Genomic DNA, 20,791 nt, shown 5'->3' on the forward strand with positions numbered 1-20,791 from the left:
GAGCAGTTTCACTGTCCTCCTGTGTGCTCCACCTACTCTATCTTCTCACTCTGAACCCCTGGTAACAGCTGAACTTTCTGCTGTCTACAATTCTCTTTTAATGCTTATTTATTTATTTGGGGGGGGGGGGGAAGGGGAAGAAAAAGAGGGAGAGAGGGAGTATCCCAAAAAAGCTCTGTGCTGTCAGTACAGAGTCCAACACAGGGCTGGATCCCATGAACCATGAAATCATGCATGACCTGAGCCGAAATCAAGAGCTGGATGCTTAACCAACTGAGCCATCCAGGGGCCCCTCTACCATCTACAGTTTTGCTTTTTGTCACATAGTTGGAATTATACAGTGTGTAGCCTTTTCAGACTGGCTTCTTTCGTGCATTTAAGGCTCCTCCATGTCTTCAGGGACTTGCAAGTTTACTTTCTGTATCACTGAATAATATTCCATTGTACAGATATACTACAGTTTATCTGTTCATTTACTGAAGGTCATCTTGGTTGCATCCAAGTTCTGGCAATTATGCATAAAGGTGCTAATAAACATTTGTGTGCAGGTTTTTGTTTGAACATAAGTTTTCAATTCATTTAGGTAAAATACCTAGGAGCATGATTTCTGGATCATATGCTAAGACTATATTTAGTGTTTTAAGGAAGCTGCCAAAGTGGCTATATTGTATTCCCACCAGCAATGAGAGTTCCCTCTGTTCCACATTCTTGCCAACATTTGGTGCTGTCAGTGTTTTGGATTTTAGCCATTTTCATAGGTGTATGGTGGTATCTCGTTGTTGTAATTTGCTATTCCCTAATGACATCATGTTGAACATTTTTTCATATGCTTATCTGCCATCTGCTTATCTTCTCAGATGAAGTGTCTGTTAGATCTTTTGCTTACTTTTTAATTGTTGAGTTTTAAGAGTCCTTTGAATATTTTAGGTAACAGTTGTTCATCAAATATGTGTTGTGCAAATATTTTTTTTTCAGTCTGTGTCTTGTCTTTTCATTTTCTTGACAGTATCTTTGGCAGGGCAAAGCAGAAGTGTTTAATTTCAATGAAATCCATCTTATCAGTTTTTCCTTTCGTAGATGGCATTTTTATTTTTAGTATTATTTTTAATGTTTGGTTTTTTTTTTTTTTTTTTTGAGAGAGAGCATGCGCACACAGGGGAGGGGCAGAGACAGAGGGTGATAGAATCTGCAGCAGGCTCTTAGCTGACAGCAGAGTCCTATGTGGGGCTCCAACTCACGAATGGTGAGATCATGACCTGAGCCAAAGTTGGCTGTTCAACCAACTGAGCCACCCAGGTGCCCTCATATATGGTGTTTTAGTGTTGCATCTAAAAACTCACTGCCAAACCCAATATCATCTAGATTTTTTCTACATTATAAAACTTCTAGAAGTTTTATAGTTCTGTATTTTACGTTTAGGACTATGATCTGTTTTGAATTATTTCTGGGAAAAAGACAGTGTTTATATTCGTGTGTGTGTGTGTGTGTGTGTGTGTGTGTTTGCATGTAGGATATCCAATTGCTCTAGCACGTTTTGTTGAAAAACTCTTTTGTCCACTGAATTATTTTTGTTCCTCTATCAAAAATCAGTTGATTATATTTGTGTGCATCAATTTTTGAACTCTCTATTCTATTCCATTGGTGTATTTATTCTTTCACCAATACCACACTGTCTTGATTACATCCAACATACAATATATATACAACAGAAAATCAAATATAAATGGAGAAGAAGTTTTTGTTTCTTTTTCCCTTCTCAAAGTATTTTAATCAAACATTTTGGTGCAAAAAATACTTTTTTAATGTCAACAAATGTGTTCAACCATAGCAGAAACAGAAAGCTTAAGAAAGAATGTGGGGATGGTAGTTTCCATAGTCTGTTCTTTAGATAAATGGTTTAAGAAGACTGAAAATCCCAAAAAAACTACCCAAATCACAAATCTATGAATTAAAGAAACATTTTCCAAAAAAATAAAAATAAAAATAAAGCATTTCCCAATGTTTCTGAAGCCTCTAAAAAAACCCTCCATTTATCAATATAAGCTAATCTGCTTACATAAGAATGGAACTATACTTTTCATTTTATGTATGTTTCTCTCACATACTTATAACTCAGAAAACAGTTCCATAAATGTAACCACAGAAATTCAATAATACTAGCAATCATGACACTTATGAAACTATACAGAAGAAAATGGCTAGGGGCACCTGGGTGGCTCACTCGATTAAACATTCGACTTCAGCTCAGATCACGATCTCTTGGTTCCTGAGTTAGAGCCCTGCACTGGGCTCTCTGCTGTAAAGCCTGCTTTGGATCCTGTCTCTGCCCTCCCTCTCTCAGCCATCCCTCCACTCCCTCTCTCAAAAATAAAAATAAACATTAAAAAAAAGAAGAAGAAAACGGCTAATTGCTCTCTCTTACACCCCAGGCCCTGGGTTCTAGTCAAGGCTTTAAGCACCTTGGCTCTATGAATTCACTACACGAAGTTGTCATAAGGCTCAAAGGGATAATGTAAATATAAGTATCTTGTAAACTATATAAGCCTATAGATACATGGTTGATACAGATCAAGGCACTTTCATGTCTCATAGTGTCTCTCTTGGCCTGGAATCCCTTTACCTGATTCTCAACATAAATTGCTTATGTTTTAAAGTCCAGCTCAGAAGTCAAATTGTCTGTGAAGCCTTTCCCATTTCATCTATACATCCAGGCAGAACTAATTCTTCTTTATACCATAATATTATGCTTTCATAGGTCTTTTGTTCTTATCAATTCATTCAAGAATATACAAGCATTTAAGATATACCAGACATTGTACTATGCACTGGAGGAAAAATAGCTCAAATTTGTAAAGCTTCCAGTTTTTTTCATATATGTCATCTCATTTAATACTTTTAATTTTTTTTTAACGTTTATTTATTTTTGAGACATAGAGAGACAGAGCATGAACAGAGAGAGGGAGACACAGAATCCGAAACAGGCTCCAGGCTCTGAGGTGTCAGCACAGAGCCCGACATGGGGCTCGAACTCACAGACTGTGAGATCATGACCTGAGCTGAAGTCGGACGCTTAACCGACTGAGCCACCCAGGCACCCCTCATTTAATACTTTAAAAATGTAACATTTCACAAGATAGCACAATTATGTTTATTATTTCTCCAACCAGAATGAATTCCCAAGGAGTAGAGACTGAGTCTGATTCATCTTTGGTTCCCTAGAGTCTAGTATAGGACCTTGCACACAGGAGACACTCATTAAATGCTTGATAAATGAATAACAGAAACTTGTTAGATTAATAAAGTATCAATCAGTTAACAGTTAAACCATATAAATTCCACGGTGGGGGGGTGAGCAGGCCAAGGATGTGTCACATTATGCAAACATGCATTTGGGGAGAGAAAATTCCTCACTACAGCAGAGCATCTCCAACTCAAATTTTACTGTTTAACAAAGCAATGTACCAACTGAAGATGAATTTTTATTTTTAATATTTATTTTTGTGAGAGAGAGAGAGAGCAAGTGAGCATGCACAAGCAGAGGAGGGGCAGAGAGAGGGAGACACAGAACCTGAAGCAGGCTCCAGGCTCTGAGCTGTCAGTAGAGTCTGACACGGGACACAAACTCACGAACTGTGAGTCTGACCTGAGCCAAAGTCAGATGCTCAACTGACTGAGCCACCCAGGCACCCCTGGATTTGATTTCAATACAGCTCCAAGTAAAGAAAAATGAGTTCTCTATAAAAGCTTCTAACTAGGTCATTTTGCTTTGTAAAATTGTACATTACCACATGAATATAAAAATAAGAAAAGTATTATTCAGGGGTTCTATTAATTTGCTTTGTCACCTATTTCAACATGGCAGACAACTGCACCACCTGAGACAAATGGAGCTTTGGCATGTAATTTAAAAATATCCCACAAATAAAATGATAGATACATAGTGAAATAATCCAATGCTAGCAGTCCTCATACATTAAAAATTCAACTCACTATTATACAAAATACCCCTAATATAGGTAAGGGATATATCTCAAGATCTTTGCATATTCCCATATTTATGGCTACTATTATTCCATAAGCTTCCCATTTTTCTACTTATGAGCACCACTTTTGTAGCATCACTTCACTAGCATTACCTTTATAAAGGCATTTTCTCCTTGGAGTGATGTTTCACAAAGAAACAAAAGTATATGCATGTACATGTATAAATCACTTCATAGTAGTTACCAAGTAAATAACAATAAGCAGAAATATGAACACAGAAGTGAGACTGAAGTGTAAATGTAGGTTATACATACTTGTTAGCCAAGTGACTTCCTCAACACCTGCTCATTAGCTCATAACATTCAAGTTTGTATCTCAACAAAACTATACATCATGAACCTTTAGGTTTCATATATAGTTGAGAAAGCTAATGTCAAATCCTGAATGCCAGGAGTCTATTATACTATCCCATTCACAGATGTTATAATCGGACCATTATTTAATTGGAGTCTTATGCTTTTTATTAAACAATAAATGTACATACGATTACACCAAAAACTTTTGAGATAAAGCCACTCCTTGTGAAGGTCACTAAATTATGGTGATCGTATGTCCCATACTTTTCAAATATGGTCACGGTCCATTAATACAATTAGGATTTAATTTCACAAAGATTATCCTAGCATCACAAGCATTTCAAATTATATTTAAAACCTGAAAACTGTCAGTGCATATAAAAGGTTTTCTCTTTTAGTATTTGCTTTTCTTACTCCTAAAACCCTCATTATGTTCTTTTTTTCTTTTTTCTTTTCATTTGAGAGACAGCGCGTGCAAGTGGAGGAGAGGGGCAGAAGGAGAAAGACAGAGACTCTCAAGCAGGCTCCACGCTCAGCACGGATTGAATACTGTGGGGCTCAATCCCGTGACCCTGGGATCATGACCTGAGCCATAACCAAGGGTCGGATGCTCAAGTGACTGAGCCAGGTGCTTTAACTCTCATTATTTTCTGCTTTGTATAGAAAAGCCTCACAGTTTGCAAAGCCTTTTTACGTGAGTTATCTTAGCAACTCTGTGATACAGATACCATAAGAATCAGTTTAGAAGCAGTGCGATATTGTAGAAGCAACACAATCAGAATACCTGGGTTTGAATCTCAGCTTTTACTACTAGCTGTGGGACCTCAGAGAAATCTGCTGAAAATCACGAAACAAACAAAAAGTGAAACTGTTTTCATTGTTTTTAAAATGCTTATGGAAAATATTTTCATCACCACAACTTTGGATCACCTGAATGACAAGACTGGTGAGTTTAAAAGATTCAAAATATCAATAGTCTAAACATAGGCTAAGAGAGGTCAGCAGAGAAAATTGCTAAAATTGTTAGCAGAGAAATGTAAGCCTCTGAGAATATAATAATTCTTTACTCATTCATGGATATATTTACACCTAAGTATACAAATATGTATGCCATCTCACTAACAATCATGTCAATGGAATGAAAACAAAACAACAAATTCTCAATACTATAACTGATCCTGTTTATTTAAGTGTAACTTGCTTTAAACAAGTCCTATATTTGAAAAGTTATGTGAAACAAATTCTTTAGATTTTTTAAGGTATTTTATAATGCCTTAACTCTTAAGCTATTCTTCCTGAAAATTACATAACATAAAGGGACAGCTACAATCCCATTACAAAAAACTAAAACCCCAAAAAGCAAACAAACAAACAAACAAAAACAGATACAGAGAGACCAGGTCACTTGCTTTTCAGAGAAGTGAAAAGCAACTGATCTTTCAACTCTTAATAGCATTATGCATGCTGGCCCCCTAATACAAGAAAAATAAAATTTTAAAGAAGAAAGTCACAGGGAAAGCAATATGATGTGGGACAAATATGGAAATAGTTTGGGAAGTGTGGGTTTAGTATATTATTAAATAGTTATGAAACCCTGGCCTATGTCCTTTCTGAATCTTGTTTCTTATCTGTAAATAAGAGAGATGTTGCCAAAGACTGTTAATATATACCATATAAGAATTTGATTTTTAATAATTCATCACATTAATAATAGCCCCTTTAGTTCTCAAAATCAGATTTTATATGTATATGTAGCATCTGGACCAGTATCTTATACACAGTATGTATTCAGTAAATATTTGGGGAGTAAGTAAATGAATGAAACACGTTTCCTATATTGGGAAACAGGTGTCCTACATATACATGTATATGAAACCAAAATTAATACCTTCTGTTTACATCCATTTATTTATATAAGAAATAAATATTAAGTGTCTATGATATAACAAACTAGGGGCACAACACTGCCAAGGACTAGACTAACCAAGTCCTTACTCTTATGAAGCTTACATTCAAGGAGAGTCTCATCATCATCATCATCATCATCATCATCATCGTCACCACAATACCAAAAACCAAACAGATCATTACATATTTTCATAAATGCTATGAAAGAAACAACAAAAAAAGTTCTTGGTTCAGTTGGTTAAGTGTCTGACTCTTGATTGTGGCTCAGGTCATGATCTCATGGCTCGTGAGTTCAAGTTCCATGTCAGGCTCTGTGTTGACAGCTCAGAGCCTGGAACCTGCTTCAGATTCTGTGGCTCCCTCTCTCTCTGCCCCTCCTCTGCTCATGCTCTGTTTCTCTCTCTCGCAAAAGTAAATAAACATTAAAAAATATACATAAAATAAATATGGAGAGAGATAGGTCATAAAGGTAAAACTCCTTTAAGGGAAAAAAAGAACTTTAAAATACAAAACTAATTCAGATATTTTTTCAAAAAGGAAAATATAAGAGAGCAATGAAAGAGAACAGATTAAAGGAAGAGAAATTAATCTAAATAGCAAGTAAAGAACTCACAGGAATGCATCTACATGATAGCCCAGGGAAAAACAAATAGCTATAAACTTGACACTAACGCAAAATCAGCATTTTATTCTGACTGATACACTGAAACAGACTCAGATTTCAGAGACAAGTAAGAAATGAAAGCTACCTTATCCACAGGAAGAGAAATTATTATCTTTCATGAGATAAACTGTTACAAGCTAACAACATTTATGTTTAGACAAAAAGTGTTAATGGGAACTGATAAAAATAATTACAAAGTTAGGATTTTTTTTTTTTTAATTTTTTTTTTCAACGTTTTTTATTTATTTTTGGGACAGAGAGAGACAGAGCATGAACGGGGGAGGGGCAGAGAGAGAGGGAGACACAGAACCGGAAACAGGCTCCAGGCTCTGAGCCATCAGCCCAGAGCCTGACGCGGGGCTCGAACTCACGGACCGCGAGATCGTGACCTGGCTGAAGTCGGACGTTTAACCGACTGCGCCACCCAGGCGCCCCTAGGATTTTTTAAAGTTTGCAATCATTTATAAAAATCTTTCTCAAGGGAAAAATACGTATTTTTGAAATAAGCTGCAGAAATTTACATTAACATAAAAATGTTATGAAGAATCAAATAAAAATCTATATATGTTTTTAGCCATAAAAAGTCCAATGCTACTGCACAAAATCAAACTAGTTACCTGAGTTACTGGGTATTAAATGCCTTTATTCATGAAAGATCAACATAAAAATTACCCTACCAGTAAATCTGGCCTATTAATTACAAATGGTACTGATGAACTATATAATCTACAACCACTATAGGTTTCCATAATCACTTAAAATTTTTTTAATGTTTATTTCTGAAAGAGAGAGAGAGAGAGAAAGAGAGAGAAAATATGAGTGGGGGGAGGGGCAGAAAGAGAGGGGGACAGATGATCCCAAGCTGGCTCTGTGCTGACAGCAGCAAGCCCGATGCAGGGCTCAAATCAGGAACTGCGAGATCATGACCTGAGCTGAAGTTGGAAGCTCAACAGACTGAGCCACCCAGATGCCCCTATAATCACTTTTAGGTTAATTTAACTACTACTTCTTTATGCTTCTTTTGCTTGGCCATTTAACTTGTTTTCTCTAATGAAAATGTATTCCTCATATTAAAAAAAAAAAAATCTATTACCTGAAAAATTTTTCCTATCTTGCCATAAATTAAAAAAAAAAAATCAAAATTTCAGTGTTACTGAGCGCACTGGGAAATGTTTACATATATACTACTAATAGCTCTCTAAACCAGAAAACCTTCAGAGGAAAATTTGACAGTAATACGCCAAAAGCTTTACAAATGAATATATTCCAGTTCTAGGAATTTATCATAAGGAAGTAATTATGGATATTTGTAAAGACTTCAATATGTGCAATAATAAAAACTGGAAATAATCCAAAAGGCCAACTTTAAGGAAATGGTTAAATTTTGGTTTATCTGTATTACAAAATATATGCAAAAACAATAAAAAAATGATCAAATAACATGCAAAAAGGCTCATAATATACTGATGAGTAAAAAATGGTTAGAGAATCTGTACTAACGAGTGATTTGAATGGTTTTTTTTTGTGTTATTCATAGTTTCTACATCAAGGACTTTATTACAAAGAGCACTTATAGCTTTTGTATGGAAAAAAAGTTCTGAAAAGATCTTGCCAATTGTGACTCAAACCACTTAGCCAATGAAATAGAGAGGGCATTGAAAAAACAGAGTTTTCTGTATTATTTGTACATGTATCATCCATTTTACGTTATTTTATTACCTACCAAATATTCGTAATTTACACACAAAAGATTGATTTTTCCAAAATGTATTTGGAAGCTCTGTGATCCAACATTGAGAGCAATGACTGAGCTCTTGTTTTCAGTCTCAACAACTTCCCTGATTCATCAGAAGCTCATATTCCATTTAATTCATCCTGCCTCAGTTTCTCTCTATATAGAATGAACACACACAAACTTTTTCACAAGAATATTGAAAGGAATATATATATATAAAGTATAGCATATATAAAACTGAGAAAAATGGAAAACACATTTTGATTTTCAGTCTTCTCATCACTTTTATAACCATAAACAAATTAGTTATGTGCCCCTGAACTGTTGTATTTTTTCTGTAAAATGGACAATACAAAACTCCTGAAAGGCTTTCTTTGATTATTAACACAAATGCAAAACTGCAAATTTTCATATAAAATTTATAATAAACAGTGTGTCTTGAAAGTATGAAACAAAGGATATTAATTTATGTAATTACTCTGGTATACTCTTTAGCAACAAACATATCATTCCTAAAGTAATTCAACTATTGCATTTCTAACTTAAACATCTTTTTGAGACAATACAGAAACATTGATGCAATCTAACCTTTATTTTGTATAAGATACTTAAGTATTAAGTATCTTATCCCTTAAATTTACTCTATAACTAAAGAATATGTTAACATCGCTTTGGATGTAATGCAAAGTTCTTTATTCTGGTGGTTTTTATCAAATACAAAAAGAATAACCAAAGCTACGAGTAACTATAAACTAAACATACTCTAGGAAAGACTGCCCTCTTGTGCCAATCAATAATATTCAACAGACTAAGAAGGAACACTAATAACTATATCCAACACTAGAAGAACTCAGGCTTCTAAAAAGGTCTTGATTTTTCTAAGTTCTGATTTCAACAGCTTATATTTAGTGGTGATCTTCAAAGAAAAAAAATTGAATAGTACATTAAGCTCATATAGACATGACTAGTTTATGATATTCAGCAGCAAATATCAACATAATTTGTAATGTTTAACTACATAGATACTAGCTGCTCAAGTGCTTTGAGGCTGACCTCACAGAGATAAGTAACTTTCTGATCCTTAAGTTCTACAACAAAATACAGAGAAAATATTAAAGAAACCAGTAGCTTGCAGAGAAAAACAGAGATGAAAAAGGGATAGAATATGGTGACTTGCGTTAAAATATATATACAGTTCATTCAAGTTTCTAGGCATTTTCTTCTGAATTCTTAGATAATATGATATTCTCTTTTTGATGGATTTTTAAAGATTTGGTGTATGGCCTATTACTCTTTATTTATTTTTAATTTTTTTTCATGTTTATTTTTGAGAGAGACCGAGCGTGAACAGGAGAAGGTCAGAGAGAGAGGGAGACACAGATCTGAAGCAGGCTCCAGGTTCTGATCTGTCAGCACAGAGCCTGATGTGGGGCTCGAACTCATGAACCGAGAGATCATGACCTGAGCCGAAGTCAGACACTTAACCAACTGAGCCAACCAGGCACCCTGGCCTATTAGTCTTTATAAAGCTTCTTGGCATAAATAAGTGGTAACAGACCACTCAAACATAAGTCATTTTTAGCATCATTATTATTACTAATAATGTATAGTACTGTACAAATGTATTAGAGGAACAGACTTGCTAAAGAAAGAAACATTAAGGTGACAAAAGATGTATTACAAATAACAAGTGATGTAAATGCAGATTTTTGATATTCAATAGCATAATATCTTTCCTAATTATAGCTGAAACAGTTACAATTCCATTTCTACCAAAGAGGGTTGTTAGGAGAATTAAATGAATTAGCACTGATAAAGCGCTTGTTATAAAAAACACTACAAAATGTTTATTATGTCAATAAAAGAATTAGTAAGTATGGGAAACTACATGATATGTATGTGTACAATAATACCTACTTTCGAAGGTGGTCATGTTCTTTCAAAAACAGTTCAGTTCTTCTGTTGTTCACTCCAGACCCACTTTTATATGACCTAGAACAAAATAGAGAAATGGCATTTATGATAAATAGATAAATATTATTGCCTCTTTAATTTAGGGATGTTTATTATTTTCACCAAAATCATCCAACATTCTTTTTTTTTTAACATTTATTTATTTTTGAGAGACAGAGAGAGATAGAGCACAAGCAGGGGAGGAGCAGAGAGAGAGGGAGACACAGAATCTGAAGCAGGTTCCAGGCTCTGAGCTGTCAGCACAGAGCCTGACGCGGGGCTCAAACCCACGGACTGTGAGATCGTGACCTGAGCCAAAGTTGGATGCTCAACCAACTAAGCCACCCAGGCGCTCCAAAATCATCCAACGTTCTTAAACAAAAATCGTATTTTCCTTTGCCTATTATTATTATTGTCTATTATGGTATTTTTATTGTCTCCAAGTGGAAGTAAAAGTTTAAAACTGATCACTGCACAGCACATGGGGTGGGAAGCTACTGCCATGCAATGTTTTCCTTCACAGTGGTACATGCAGTCTATCAACTGGAGCCTATGGAGCTAAAATGCAACTGAAGATCTGCCCATTTTGGCATACTTAAGGATTTCTATCTTGGTCTTAAGTGCATTAAAATTTATAAGAAAATGCTTTTTATCATTACTATCAACACTTTCATGTTTTTGGTCTTTACTCACAATAAAGTATTAAGAACAAAATAAAAAATTCAAGTAACTGCACATATACTGCAGTAAGACAAGAGGGCCATACTGATAAAACTGAACTACTGGCTAAGGGGAAGTGTTAATTTGCAAAGTATAGTGGAAAAGAAAACCTCAGAAAAAGCAGCATGAAATAACCTAGAGCACACTGGAGTTGGAAGATAGATAATTTAGATTTAAATCTATCTCCCGTCACTTATTAGCCAGTCAACCTTAGATAAGTCTCTAAATACCTAGTTTTACAAAATGGGACTAATGATTTCTGACTATACCAAAAGAATGAAGTCAAAGAAGCTGTCATATATGGAATAGTGTACAACTACAAAAAACTTTTAAATGTCAGTTATTACTGGGACACCTGGGTGGCTCAGCGGGGTAAGCGTCTGACCCTTGGTTTTGGCTTAGGTCATGATCTCGTGTTTTGTGAGTTTGAGCCCCACATGGGGCTCTGCGTGGACAGTATGAACCCTGCTTGGGATCTCTTTCTCCCTCTCTCTGTGCCCCTCCCCTGTTCGCTCTCTCTTGAAATAAATAAACTAAAAAAATTTTTAAAAATTTAATGTCAGTTATTGCTACTGTATCTCATCTCACTAATCATATTCTGCTTTGTATTATATTAATTTGAGTATGTGTCTTACTCCCTCTAGCTCCTATATTATAAAATCCTAGAGGGCTAAGTTGGTCTTTTCATTTCTACCATCTTCTGTGACTTATCTAGTGTCTTACTCATGGCTGGTAATCAGGAAATAGTTTAATGAATGGATGAACACGTTTCTTTTATGATTATCTTTCAGAAAGCAAGTTATTACAGTGGGCTATATTCTAACAATTCCCACCAACTGTGGGGAAACAAAATGCCTAAACATTAAAGGCTGTCCCCTACACCAGGGGGCACTAAAATGCATATGTAAATAGTCTGTACAGATATTAAACAAAAGACTTACATGTTCCTGAGAACTAAAAATATTACGAAATTCCTAACTATGGCAAAAATGTTTAGATTTTTTACTCCCATGTGTCTTACAAAGTACACAAGACTAAGCATTTTAAAAAGGATAAAACAGAGACAAACAATAAAAATTATTTTTCCAAGATAATTCTGGGGGACGAAACATAACTATTAAAGTTAATGTTTAATCCTCAGAGTTCTGAGCAAAAAATTTTGAATCCAGTGAATATGAAATTACTTCTGCTGCTGAACTGTCTTACTAGTGTAGTAAAATAAAGGAGCTCTAGGAAAACATTTTTCAGAATATACATGATACATATCAGTTTATCATATGGTAATGCATATCTTAGACATGTTTATGAAATACAAGGCCACACTTACTTATGAAAAGTGTCATAAATTTCTCACAAGTGAGACAATGATAGGCATCAATAGTCCAAAAGTGGAAAGTCTTCAGTTTTAATTGGATGCCCAATGGATTTACCTTGTCAGAGGCGAAAAATATTTTAAATGTGTATATGAAATGCTAGAATATATTACTGAAGGTGAGGTAAAGGGATGGAAGAACAAATATTTAAAATATGGATTGAGATCAGCATAAAAACATTGGGAGTTCTTAAATAATCTGACATAAGGCTATGAAGTTTGAATAAAACATAGAAAACACAGGGGCACCTGGGTGGCGCAGTCGGTTAAGCGTCCGACTTCAGCCAGGTCACGATCTCTCAGTCCATGAGTTCGAGCCCCGCGTCAGGCTCTGGGCTGATGGCTCAGAGCCTGGAGCCTATTTCCCATTCTGTGTCTCCCTCTCTCTCTGCCCCTCCCCCGTTCATGCTCTGTCTCTCTCTGTCCCAAAAATAAATAAACGTTGAAAAAAAAATTAAAACATAGAAAACACAGATATTTCAGATTCTAGAGAAATAAAGGTTACTTTATATATATTATGTAAAATATATATAAAGTTACAGATGTGTCTTTGCGTATGTGTGTATATGTGTGTGCGCACATGCGCGCACACACATAATTGTTAGGGCAAAAGAAAGGGTAGAGAGGTAGGTGGTAATCAGAAAGGGAAACATGGACAGCTTCAGCTATTGGAAATTCTTAAGGTGAGTGTTAAGAGATCAGAGAAAAACTTAGGAAGATATCATCTAAGCTGGACGCCAAATTAAAATAGTAAAGTCAAGATTGGCAGGAGCCAATGATAAAACTAGGGGAAACTAGAGATAAGTCCAGCAAAGTGGATTAGATCCATATTATAGCAGCAGTGTTTAAAGAACAGTGAAATGGGAATTAGAAACCTTGAACTCTAAATCATGGTTCTGCTACTCAGTTTGCTGTTAATCACAGTATGCTCTAAACCTAAATGTGAATAAACATCCTACAGAATAATATAAAAGGTAACTTACTCAATATCCTTTCGTACTGATCCCATGAGATTCTCCCTTTCCCGTATTGCCATGAAGTTTGCTTTGGTTTTATGGAATTCATGTGTATAATCCTGCAATAAATCAACATCCAGTCTCAACACAAGCTAATTATATATTTTCATTTTATTGAGCCCATTATGTATTGTCATTGTATTAAAAATTTCTGTCAAGAAGACTGCTATTTAAGAATCAAATAGTCAGGGCCCCTGGTTGGCTCGGTTGGTTAAACGTCCAACTTTGAATCAGGTCATGATCTCATGGTTCGTGAGTTCGAGCCCGCATCAGGCTTTCTGCTGTCAGCACAGAGCCCGCTTTGGATCCTCTGTCTCCCTCTCTCCCTCTCTCTCTCTCTCTCTCTCTCTCTCTCTCTCTCAAAAATAAACATTAATAAATAAATAAACCTCTAAAAAAAAAAAAGAAAGAATCAGTCAAGAAGTAAAAATAACATTATAATCCTTTTCCTGAAGAGTGACCAACTTCTTTCAAATGAAAACAATTCAATGGTAGGGTAATAGTGGCACTAGATCACTATCCTTCTATCTTTTAGTACCTTATGAGATAGAATTATGAAGAAGAAAATAATTTTAAGACAAAATGATTCCAAATAGCCTAGAATAAAATCTGAGGGACTCTTTAGTGTACACCGAATGGGGCTTATTTTCAAATTTCATCTTTTTGGAACTCCCACAGAAATTTGATTCCTAAACCAGTCAAAGGAAGAACAGAACCAAAAGAATTGTAATGAATAATCTTTAATATTTTCCTTTTTCTTTTTCTACTACCATACTTTTAAGTTATTAAGGAATATTCATTACTTTTTAAAATTCAGAGATGTATATAAAGAAAATGAAAATCATAATCCAATCTCCCAGAAAGCCCCTACTGCCCTTTAAAAAACAAAAATATATATGAACATGGGAGAATACTAAAAGAGCACCAAAAGTAATAAAAATAAAAACCATCCTGCTCTACAGCTCATAACTATTATCACTTTCTTGTATTTTGTTTCAGGAACTACGTTTTTGTATATACAAGCTTACCTATTATTTCTTTCACTTATGCTAAAGAAATCATACCACAATTGATTCTTGAACAACACAGATTTGAAATGCAAAGGTCCACCTACGTGTGAATTTTTTATAGTACAGTTCTGTAAATGTATTTTATCATTTTTTAAATAACATTTTCTTTTTTCTAAATTACTTTATTGTAAAAATACAGTGAATAATATGTGTAACATACAACGTATGTGTTAATCAATTGTTTATGTTAGGCTTCAAGTCAATACTAGGCTATTAGTACTTAAATTTTTACGGAGTCAAAAATTATACACAAATTTTTGACTGCACAGGAGTGGAGAGGTGGGGTGTTGGCACCTCTAGTCCCCACACTGTTCAAGGGTCGGCTGTATTCTGCTATATACCTTCTTTTCAGTAGTTCATAAAACATCAAGTAACCTTTCCATATTAACAAATAGAAATCTACATTCTTTTTAATAGGTATATAGAATTCTATCTTATGACTGTCATTTAGTAAATTCCCTACTGGCAAACATTTTAATTGTTTTTTTGCTGGTTTAAAAAATGCTGTTTGAAAAATAAATATTCTTTGATACATATTTTATTGAAATTTCTTTCTCTTTTTTAAGTGTATTTAAAGAATAAATGCCTAACAGAATAACTGAATCAAAGAATCTTACATTTAAATTTTGATAGTGCTAAACTGCCTTCTAGAATGACCACTAATTTATGTTCCCAGCAACAGTGATGGAGACTCATTTTTCTATATTATTGTAATGTGCTACATATGTTTCAATATTTGCTAATCTGACAGGTGAAAAATCATATCTCATATTGATGGGTATATTTTCCTTTCAGCATGTGGTTTAACATCTTTTTTATGGTTTTGGACATTTTCTGTAAACAGCCAGTTAGTATCCTTTGTCCATTTTCCTATTAGGTTATCTTTTTTTTTTTTTTTTTAAGTTTACTTATTTAAAGAGCGAGAGAGAGAGAGAATGAATGAGAATGCATGGGAGGGACAGAGAGAAAATCCCAAGCAGGCTCCACACTAACAGAGAGTTGAACTCACAACTATGAGATCATGACCTGAGCTGCAATCAAGAGTTGGAAGCTTAACTGATTGAGCCACCAGGCGCCCCTAGGTTATCCCTTTATTTCTATTATTTCTCTGTATATTAAGTAAATTAGACATTTGTTATAGTTTCCATTATTAGGTCTTGTTTAGAAAGTTCTTTATTACCCAAAATGTATAATTTTCCATGCTTTACTCTGAACATTTAGAATTTCTTTTTCTACATATAAATCTTTGATCCATTTGGAATTTATTCTGGATGTGAGGACTGAGATAGAAATTCAAGTTTGTTTTCTCCCCCCAAATAATTAGCCAATTATTACAGGTCTATTTATTTTATGATCCCTCTTTTTCCCACTGATTTAAAATACCACCTTTATCAGAAACTAAATTTCCATGTGAACTCTATTCAGTTCCATTGGTATATTTTTTCCTCCAGAATCAAACTATCTTAATTATTCTAGCTTCTTAACAGGTTTTAATATCTGGTAGAACTAGTCATTCTTTACTACTTATCTCCATTTTCACATTTTTTTTTCTTGGTTATACTTGTATCTCTGTGAATCCAAATGAACTTCGGTGTCATTTTGCTAATTAAAAAAAAAAAGAAGAAAAAAAGAAACAAAAAGCCCCTTTTCATTGGGAAGGCACTCAATTTATAGGCTGATTTAGAGAGAAATATTCTTTCCAAAGGCAAAATAATTTTTTCTCTTATTTAAATTAAATCCTTTTGGGGGGCACCTGGGTGGCTCAGTCGTTTAGGCATCTGACTTCCACCTTCTGCTCAGGTCATGATCTCACAGCTCATGGGTTTGAGCTGTGCTGACAGCTCAGAGCCTGGAGCCTGCTTCGGATTCTGTGTCTCCCTCTCTCTCTGCCCCTCCCCTGCTCATGCTCTGCCTCTCTCTCTCCCTCAAAAATAAATAAAGATTAAAAAAATTTTTTTAATTAAATTTTTTTTTATGTTCCTCAGTAAAGTTTTATACATGCAAGTCTTAGTCATTCTTATTAAATTTTTACACAAGGATTGTATAGTTTCTTCTATTATATTTTCTAACAGGTTATTGTTTATATGTAGGAAAACTACTTGCTTTGATATGTTAATTTGTAATCCACCATCCTACTTAATTTGTTTCTAATTTTCTCACTGCTACATAATGCAAATTTTGCCTCTTCCTTTCCATTATTTAGATCTTGTTTATTTATATCTCTAATTGTACCACCAAGAACTTCCAAAACAATATTAAACATCTGTGGTGACTGTGGATATCTTTATCTTGCTTTTTTCTTCAAAGGGAATGCTTTCAGTACTTTATCATTAAATGTGATGCTAGCTTTTAATATGGCATGCACATTTTTGCATTAGGTAAATAAAGTGTCCTATTCCTATATTTTAAAATTAGAAAATGTTGCTGAATTTTTTCAACATTAAAAACATTTGCCCTCCTATTTTTACTCTATGTTTTTAACATCTCTGAATGTAAATATTTAAGAATTTATTTCATTTTATTGGTACACTTCTAACATTTTCTCAAACAATATACTAAATATAGTATATTACCTCCCTTCCACATTATCTTCAAGGCCTGATGAAAGTATACTCCAAACCACCATATTAGGGCCTCTGCATGACAGCTGGCTATTTCACTATTATTGCTAGTGAAATTGCAAGGTCTTCCACAATAGAAGTTTATTTACCTAGTGATGAATATTACTCATTTTTACCAGGCAAAAGCAAGAGCTATCATTTTCAGAATTTTATTCTACCAAGGGGAAAAAGGTAAAACAAGACAAATTTCTGCAGCATAATATTTATCATTTCAGAAGATTCTTCCCTTTAATCTCTTAAATACATGTGTATACATTCTATTCAGGGATTTTAAAAAAACCTACTACAATCACTTAAAAATCTCCAGTGCAATATACTACCTGCAATATATCTCTATGTCGCTGTAATGTATGCATCAGTGCTGCATTCAAAGACGGGACACCTGCACTGTTGGTATATTCTGCCATTTTATCATTTACTCCTGTAAGCTAAAAAGAAGAGGAAGGAAGTAAGGAGGGAGAAGAAAACCAATAAAAATATTTTAAAAAGCAATATAAAGAGATACAAGTCAAATATTTGCCTGTATGCGCTTCTGGCTAACAGCAAGCAAATAAAAAACCACCCCCAAACCAAAAACAAAACGACAGGCAAAGATTCAGTATTTCCCCTCAATAATCTATAAAGGCTAAAAATAACACCCAAAAGACTTGAGAATGGCTGTAATGAAAATTCAAGTGTCCTGGGGAGGCACATATCTTGGATGAAAAGGTGATTTCAATAAATATGTCTGCATTAATATAACCGAGTACCATAGCTAACAAGTGACTAACCTAGTAACTAGCAAAACAGTCATTTCGCAGAAAGTACTTACCCTTGCCAAAAGCTGTTCAATCTCAATGGCCATTGTTTCAAACATTCTGTCTTGGCTTGATCCATTTAAAAGGGGTGTTGTGTCAGAGCTAAAGAGAGGAACCAGTAAAGAGAATCCATTACTTAAACCGAATCCTTTAAAACATACTTAAAATAATAAGGTGATTCTTAAAGAGGTCAAGTGGAATCCCAGAGACTTATTTTTTAAGAAGCTACAGTTTTCATAGAAGTTTTCCTATAAAGATCACACATGTCCCAAATATTAAATTCAGTATAAAATATAATTATATATAAGATTTTTCTGAGCTTTAATACATCTACTCTTAATAATGTAAAGAAGTTTCAAATGCTTGTTTATAATTTCCCAAATGAAAGTAACTTAAGCTATGGCAGTGCCCACTGAATGCTGAATCTAAAAGAACAAATTATGTGAAACAGAACTGTAGAACTAAGTAGTACCACATATAAAAGGAGGTGTAAGAGGTATTATGGATTATTTTATGGGATCTTTGGGAATCGTTTTTTAAATTTTTACCCCTAAGCAATCATGGCTCCTCAAATTAAGTTCTCTCTTCTTGGCTGGACTCTTACCGAAACGAAATAAAATTAAGATTTACATGATCCGTGGAAAACTAGTTATTAAGTAATCAGTACTGGCTTTAAGTCTAATATAGATGGCCATGTCCAGCAAGGAAGTTTCAGTACCAACACTCAACATTTCTACTTATATTACAAAACTGTTTCAGTTTTCTTTTACAAAAAATGCGAGCTCTTCTAAAATCTGAATAACCAGTCAAAAAAACTAACTTTTTATAAGTGAAACTTATGTTTGACAGATTCAAATTCTAAAACCAGATGTCCAGAAAATTTGTTCTGCCTCTTCAGAAAAACCACTAGCCTTCATCAGATCCGCAAATGGTATGCATTATCCTATGAGCATCTCAAAAGAGATCTCAGTTATACTGAAAACAGATAAGTACTCAGGCAATGACTATGCTCTTTAATCTTACTGAAGACTTTGGCTTGTCCTGTGACAGTGCTTGGGTGTGGTGAATGAAAACAGAGTAAGTCATCAGTTTAACATCAAAAAAGTACCTTAGCTATTTCCCTTTTCTACATATAATTTCACAGCAATAGTAATAAGCAATCAAATAACCAAAAAGTAGCTAATAAAAAGGACTTCTACTTTAAGATGTTTAACTAGGTCCAAATTTTTATTTCTTAAAACATTTCAATTTGTGGGGCACCTGGGTGGCTCAGTCAGTTCAGTGTCTGACTACAGCTCAGGTCATGATCTCGTGGTTCGTGGGTTTGAGCCCTGTATGGGCCTCTGCACTGTCAACAGGGAGCCTGCTTTGGATCCTCTCCCACCCTCCCTCCCTCCCTCCTTTTCTCTCTCTCTCTCTCTCTCTCAAAATAAACTTAAAAAAAATCTCAATTTGCTACTTGCCTTAAAATATATCAAAATATCTAGTTCTTTATTATACGTTAGGGCCAACCCAAAGTTCTGTGGTTATCTCTCAGAATGTGCTCAGGCAAAAATGCTGAGCCTCCTCTACCAGATATATGAAAAAGAACAATGGGTCAATGAAGGTAAGCCTCATGAAGAGGGAAACTGCTTGTCTTATTCACAGATATATGCCAAGCACCTAGAAAAGTGCCTGGCACATGGTAGATAACTCATTAAATACTTGAATGAATGAGAAGACAATCTCTATATTCACCATTCAGTTAAATTTAACTCAGGTTCAGTTAAATTTAATTCATTTTATAGATGTGTGATGATTCATTGACCATAAAGTTCTCAAAATAGAGAAAGTAAAAAAAAAAAAAAATTACTCCTAGATGAAGAATTCTGATCATCACTGAGTTTATGCATTATGACATGCTTTCAATCTGGGCAATAATAAAACACTTTAGAATGTATATCGCATCTTGATCCTCCCTGGCCTTACGTTTCTTATTGAAAGGGAGAGTTAGGCTATAAGAACCTACAAAGTCAGTCCCAATTTGGTGTAGAATTTCTGAGGAAATGTTTTCAAGTTAGTTTTCCCTTTAAAGGAGTTGTAAAAGTATTAAGTTCATGAAGCACAGAAAATATAGAAAAATCATTATGTAACTGTATCTCTTAACAATTCATAGTTTTAAAACTGTATACTCACTGGCATAGTATATATGGGAGACTTAAATTCAGGAAAAATGCTGTGGTAAAATAAGTTTAAGTTTATTCGTACAAAAGAACATCCCTCGTTTTCTTTACTTGCTAAGTCAAGTCCAAAGCAATGTAATGCAATCAAAGCTATGTGATATACCAACAGCTTACTTTTAGGTCCCAGAATCAATATGTTGGCCCTGCTATCTTTAATTCTTTAATAATGTGCCCTTATTAAAAAGAAGCAATACTTTGGCTGTAGTGTTGAAATGAGTCTTTTGTTGGAATGTGCATAGAAAGGTTTAGGGCATAGGCTCTGAAGATACGAAGATCTGGGCTCAAATCCAGATACTTTTTGTTTTTGTTTTGTTTTGTTTATTTATTTATTTATTGTTTTATTTATTGTTTTGTTTTATTATTAGTAGCTGAG

The 20,791-nt window shown here is 34.5% G+C and overlaps 1 protein-coding gene across 2 annotated transcripts in view; it reads right to left on the reverse strand.

Annotated features, from left to right (window-relative positions):
* Positions 1-20,791, reverse strand: part of GOSR1 (golgi SNAP receptor complex member 1) — a 46,779-nt gene that overhangs the window by 21,476 nt on the left and 4,512 nt on the right. For both annotated transcript variants that reach the window (XM_043585545.1, XM_043585547.1), the window contains exons 3-6: positions 18,211-18,298; positions 17,720-17,827; positions 13,676-13,767; positions 10,565-10,639 (exon numbers count right to left, since the gene is read on the reverse strand). In XM_043585545.1, the coding sequence (XP_043441480.1) occupies positions 10,565-10,639; positions 13,676-13,767; positions 17,720-17,827; positions 18,211-18,298 (363 nt within the window). The remainder of the gene's footprint in view (positions 1-10,564; positions 10,640-13,675; positions 13,768-17,719; positions 17,828-18,210; positions 18,299-20,791) is intronic.

The sequence above is a fragment of the Prionailurus bengalensis genome, chromosome E1 (genome assembly GCF_016509475.1).
Source record: "Prionailurus bengalensis isolate Pbe53 chromosome E1, Fcat_Pben_1.1_paternal_pri, whole genome shotgun sequence".
NCBI lineage: Eukaryota > Metazoa > Chordata > Mammalia > Carnivora > Felidae > Prionailurus > Prionailurus bengalensis.